Source organism: Asterias rubens, chromosome 11 (assembly GCF_902459465.1).
Source record: "Asterias rubens chromosome 11, eAstRub1.3, whole genome shotgun sequence".
Taxonomy (NCBI): Eukaryota; Metazoa; Echinodermata; class Asteroidea; order Forcipulatida; family Asteriidae; genus Asterias; species Asterias rubens.
Window position 1 is genome coordinate 4,935,358 of NC_047072.1, and position 6,415 is coordinate 4,941,772.

The 6,415-nt window shown below is 36.9% G+C and overlaps 1 protein-coding gene across 1 annotated transcript; it reads right to left on the reverse strand.

The window, feature by feature from the left end:
• Nucleotides 1-5,274: 5,274 nt before the first annotated feature.
• Nucleotides 5,275-5,700, reverse strand: LOC117296641 (C-type lectin domain family 4 member E-like). The gene has a single exon (XM_033779664.1). It carries the CDS (start codon nucleotides 5,698-5,700, stop codon nucleotides 5,275-5,277), a length of 426 nt encoding a protein of 141 aa, XP_033635555.1.
• Between the last annotated feature and the right edge of the window lie 715 nt (nucleotides 5,701-6,415).

Sequence of the window (6,415 nt, forward strand, 5' to 3'; positions counted from 1 at the left end):
CAATTTGACTGTTGGCTGCTTTGAGACACTTCGTTATTTGAAGTCTTGGCGCGTTAATGGACAATTCAACTGGCTCAAACGGCATCATGGAGAGATATATTTTATACAACCATAATGTTCGACTGAATTGAAGATATTATCTCATCATATATTTTTCATAACAAGTTAGGTTTAAAAAGCTACCATCAACTATCGTCCGGCATTTGGAGAATAAGGTGGCTGCAGGAATTCTTCAAATTTGAGCAAAGTTTGATGGATTCATTCTGAAACAACTTAAAGGCAGTGGACACTATTGTTAATTACTCAAAAAAATTGTTAGCATAAAAACTTACTTGGTAACGAGTAATTGAGACTGAGCTGTTGACAGTATAAAACATTGTGAGAAACGGCTCCCTCTGAAGTAACATAGTTTCGAGAAAGAAGTAGTTTTCCGCGAACTTGATTTCGAGACATAAGAATTAGATTTTGAGGTCTCGAAATCAAGCATCTGAAAACCAAAAATGTATAGTTTCCAAATAGAAAAGTGTCGGCCAATCGGTAATGTATAGACTCTTCGTTCTTCAAATGTTGAAAATGACATATCTTGGGGTAACTGTGAGAGTAGATGAAGTTGAACATACAGTTAATTTCCCCCCGTTTTGTGTTCCATTTAACTGATGCCTGTATCGTCCCCGGATGTTTTCTCAATAGTTTTGCATTTGCACATTTTTAGATTTTAATTTGCATCATATGATGTTTAAATCTCGTGGCCGAGCGGAAGAGAGCACCGAATTCAAGCTCTGCTGATTCTGTTCAGCAGAGTGTTGGTTTGAATCCCGGTGTGACGCTTGTGTCCCTGAGCAAGACACTTAACCATAATTGCTTCTCTCCACCCAGGGGTAAATGGGCAGTGTGGGGGCAGAGATGGTTCTTGTGATAGATTTAGCCGATTAGCGCATTCGTTGCAGGCTGTATACTCCCAGGGAGCTGAGATGGTTTAAAGGAGCACGTTGTCTTGGATGGGTCGAGTTGGTCTTTGAAAAGCGTTTGTTATAAAATGCATATGATTAGAGAGATATTTTAAAAGTAGAATACAATGATCCACACAAGTATCACTCGAAATTGCGTGGTTTTCATTTTACCTCGTCGACTAACACGGCCGGCCATTTATGGGAGTCAATCTTTTGACTCCCATAAATAGCAGACAGTGTTAGTTCGCAAAGTAAAAGGAAAACCATGCAATTTAGAGGCACATTTGTGTGGATCATTGTATTCTACTTTTAAAATATCTTTCTAACCATCTGCATTTTATAACAAACGGTTTCAAACACCTTTCAAATACCAACTCGACCGATCCAAGGCAACGTGTTCCTGTAAGCAATGATTTAAGGCCCAGTGACCAGGAGTAATAATTTGAAGCGCTTTGGGACACCCTTCGGGAGTGAAAAGGCGCTATATAAAAACTCAATATTTTAAACTCAATATTATAACACTCTTGTGTTATTTTACCATTTAGCCAATGTACCGCCCAGCCGCCTACAGCGTTACACTGTATGCAAAACGAGGAAACCTCGCTAGCTTGTGTTCGTGGAAAAAAAAGGAACATCAAAAGAAAACTCGATAGTCATTAGTAGGTCTACGCATTTGTTAATATATCTAGTTGTTATAGATCGTTATTAATTCTCCCTTCACAGTTGACTTGTCGAAGCTAATGATGATGAAATAATTTAGCTCTTAAGAAAAAAAAACGCTCATTATAGTAAACAGGAAATTGTTCATCATTTATGATGATATTGTCGAAAATTAACGCCTTCGCATGTAATCAGTATGAGCATTGAGCCAGACAAAACCTTGAAAAGCTATTGTGTCCATTTTATCAGTGCATAAACATATTCGCCATAAAAATTACCGTAGCCGTTTAACGAGAGGCATTTATTGTTCCCATGAGAACTCGTACTTTCATACAAATATTACCGAAAGGGTAAAGAATTGTGCATACACATTAAGCCATGGTAATCTTTTAAAATTTGAACTACGATTCCAGTTATTTACTGCAAGAATCTTGAGAAATTGGATTTCAGCAAACTCGGGCGGTGCAGGGACTAAAGGGTTAAACACAATACGATGTTAACTTTGATTATGTGTATCTAAATGTGACGACAACATTGGTGTCAATGTTATTTGCAGAAATCTTTTACTTGACTAACAGGAGAAATCAGCATACAATGGATCTAAAGATGTATCACAGCAAAAATGATCTTTATTTGACACTTTATAAGAATTAAATACATGCAACTAATACTATTGTAGTAATGGATGTTTGAATCTGTGTAGGCATACTGTGCGGAAAATTAATATTTGCCTTTGAATGGAAAAATGAATAAGAAATAATAAACTTCAACTAGTAACTGTGCGGGTACAACCAAATTACTCATGGCTGTATCCACAAGCTTACGAGTTACTTCTTAATTTCGCAATAATATAACAAATTGAGGAAAGGTTTAGCTGGTTCCCATCACACGAACGTCTCGTGTGATGAAGGAAACACAACCTCGCACGTTAAAGGAATATTACAGAATGTTTGTTTTCTTTTTCTAACAAAACACTTGCTAACAGTCCACCACGCCATACATAAATTGACAAACCTGTAAAGGTTTGAGATCAATCGGCATAATGTGGGTCGTTACAAGAAAATAGTGAAAAACCAATTACACAATTTGCATGACATCGATGCAAAATAAAACTCTATTAAATGCTCACTGAGCGATGAACTCCAAACAGGATTTTATTTGTTCTCATCAAATACGAAATTTCAGACAGAAATATTTCATGGGAATGTTTTCTACTATCATCATCATTAGACCGTGTAAGTTTTATGTAACTCTGTGATTTCGACCTTTTTTCTTATCAATTCTGTAATGTTCCTTTAACAGGTTCGAGAGAGTTAGACAAGACACGGTTTTCATGCTGGGCTCAACGCATTTCGAGACCGGTATGATCCACATTGCAAAATGACACCGAAATTTGTCAAGCTGATGACGCAGAACTCGAGAATGCTAGGGCTCTGTGATCCAGAATCTGACAAATATGTTTTTTCGATTTAACTTATTGGCTTGACTTCCAAAAAATAGTCAGGTTCCCTTCTGAATAGTCATTTTGATCCTGCGTTTTCATAGTGTGTAAGGGAACAAGACACAAACTCAACAGTACGACAAAAGGGGAATTAAATTCAATTCAATTCAACTTTAGTGGTCCTACCATGGAGGAAAATTACTATGAATACATGCAATACACGCAATAATTAATTACCCACAATCATATTAAATAAACTACTGGAAATAAATTAGATTAATTTAAAAAAAAAATAAAAATACTCAACAACATCTCTGCATACTGCAGCAGAGCAGACAGTAAATAACGTAGTTAACGTATGTGCTGATCATTCATTGAGGAGACGGACAGAGTATATGGCATGAAGGAGTTGAGGTACATGTTTGTAAAAATATTTATAACTGTTAACTGCAAACTATACATAAATATTTTTAATAGTTACGAAATTTGAGCTTTAGTCATAAATTGATTGTATTTTCCCTTCTTGTATTTTTTGTTGAGGTCGAATAAATTATTCTAAAAAATAACAATGAATTGATTAACAGTCGTTTGTCGTGAAATACAGATGCATGTTTTTTTTTTGTTTTTTTTTACATATGCTTCACAGTGACACTGTCCCATGTCGATTTTAAGTTTTTACTTCAACTTGAAATCAGCCTTTGATTAAAGAAATACAAACCTGAATGTATGACCAATGTCAAAACATGAAATTTTATTTCGTTGCTTGTAAAACGGTTATAGTTATAGTATCAACGTTATTGCAATTGGTGTAACTATTTAGGCTTCATAAGTTTGATGATCTATCCGAGTACAGTCTTCTATACCAAAATTTAAAAAATTACTATACAGAATACGCTAATATCCATTGAACTGACATCACTATAGCCACAATTCATGTTCAGATTTCACTAACAAATTGCAATATTGAAAGCAACAAGCAGTACGATCTACTGCATTATTTTGACTACTAAATCGAGTGCCATTGCAAATTACAAGCTTCGCAAAATATAAACCAGAATTTTGTTTTCGAGTGAACAAGACTCAGTAAATTTGTGACACAAAAATCTAAACCTCTAATGATACAACTCTATTTCAAGTATTGGTGATGCATATTACACTACAAACATGTTTTCCTTATACTCCCCTTTAATCACGTAACATCGAGTAACTGTGGCATTGTTTCAAAACTCATCTAAAAACATGTATCTATTTCTGAAACAAAAGCCTGTTTAAAAACTGTTAGTTGTCGTGTGTCATTGTGTATTAGCAGAGTTCTTGTTTTTTGCGCCAGGATTGTCCTCATTGACAGACATGGCGCACTACAATGTTTAACATTATTATTATTATTTTATTTCTGAGTGGACCGTTGTTCCAAATTCTGTAGTTTATCTCCATGATACCTTCATTTCCTAATCCCACCCATCTATCGGTCTCAACAGTCAACCCACACATACGCCTCCCTCTCGAATAAGTCATGATAAAACTGTCTTATGTGACAATCAGAATGCTGCCCAAGGTCTTTGCTTCTTTCCAAAAACATGTTGTTACCATGAATGCTCCAGTAAGAGTTTCCAGAGAAATACCACGACTCAATGAGACGATGAACTAGCACTCACTAATACAGCACTGTAAGGATATTTGAGGCTGTATCATTATGCAACATGCGGGTTTTCAGTCCCATACCCGACTTGGTTTTCCATGGAATAGTTCTCTGGGCTTTTCCTCCTAAATTGTAAACTGAAACGTCCCTTCTTGTCTTCTCTCCATACATGTGGTTCTTGGCTGGTATACACGATCAAGTTCGCTTGTTTTGCCATCCCTTGGCTCACAACCCGAATAATGTGCAAACAAATAACTAGTAAGTCGTTTCTTTCACAAACAACATACCATTCTTAAAGTCTAGCATGAACAAATTATTAGATCTTGTCTTGGTACCACAACATTCAAATCTCTTCTCAGTGTCATAGCTTTCCAAGGACTAATTTTGTTGTGTTATGTTTTGCTATGTTTTTTGTTTTACGGCGCCTTGAACACAGGGTGGATACACCTGTGCGCATTACAACTCTTATTATTTATTTTAATATTATTATTAAGGCACTGCACACTATTGGTAATTATTAAAAAAAAAACTGTAACACGTCAAGATTTAAACTTCAACGACTCGAAGCTTCAATGGTCAAATTGTCACACGTGAAGGACTGGTCTGCCAGCCATTTTGCAAATAGCTCTTTCTGTGCTGCTGCAACTCAAATCATGCCATTGGTGCATACTTTCCCACTTCTTAGACAGGACTCCACAATCTTCATCTCTGTCCAGGTTATCCGGTTGTGAAAAATACCAGTTTCTGTAAGCAACTTCCACGTTACCCTCTCTGCACTTCCAGTTCCCCTCCACGTCTATATCGTTACAGTCGAGCCATACTGTTCCACCAGTTGGAATCAATTGCCGTACAAACTCGTTTTCTTGATCAGAGCTTGGTACACCTAGAACACCGCCCAGCTGTCTACACTCATCTCTCGCATCTGCCCAGGTAAATGTCGTATCAGTGATCCTGTAGCATGAGTTATCCAAGTAATGCCAAGACCCAGGACAGGATGAGTCGTCATACATAAATGTATAGCAATGCTGGTATCCAGATGCTACCACTACAACAAAACAACAACTTTCTAGCAAGGCAGTGAACAATATGAAGAGCACAAAGTACATATTGACCCTTGCGCACGCTGTAGAGAAAAGTTATCAGACTTTAGAGCACAAGTGTAATGTTGTATTATACAATTATTGCGTTAATTTCAAATCACTGCATATAGGTGTGAATGAGTTGTTACTTCCGGTAGATACCACTTTTCCGTTGATATTTATTATGTCAGATTTGACTAAAACAAAGGTTGTGAATGTCTGAACGTCCAATGGAGGTTTGCTGTTAAGTTGTCTTCAGGCTGTGTGCCGTTGCGTATTGGAGATCCGTTCCTCAAGAAGTTACGAAGAGGAAACACTTGATGTACACTTTCTAAAACATCTTGTAACTCATTTGTTTGGAGTCAACATCTTTTGGCTGTTTTTGACAAAGTGTCAGTGGTTGTTCTAATAAACAGTTCGGCGAAGAGGAACACTTCGGGACATCACATGATACGATATTATACAAGACAATATTATCCTTTGGTACAAATTAATGTCGTTCTTCTCAGAGAGACAAAGTCGACCCACACGGTTGCATCGCAGACGAGTTGTGATATCTCCTAATGTTTCGCAACCAAGCTCGATTCTAGTCTTGGCTGCTAAAATGCGCACACTTTGATTGGTTAACCCCAACATTGAGTCATGA

Excerpts from the sequence above, each read along its gene's own strand:
- LOC117296641 (XM_033779664.1), bottom strand. The coding sequence starts at position 5,700 with ATGTATGACGACTCATCCTGTCCTGGGTCTTGGCATTACTTGGATAAC.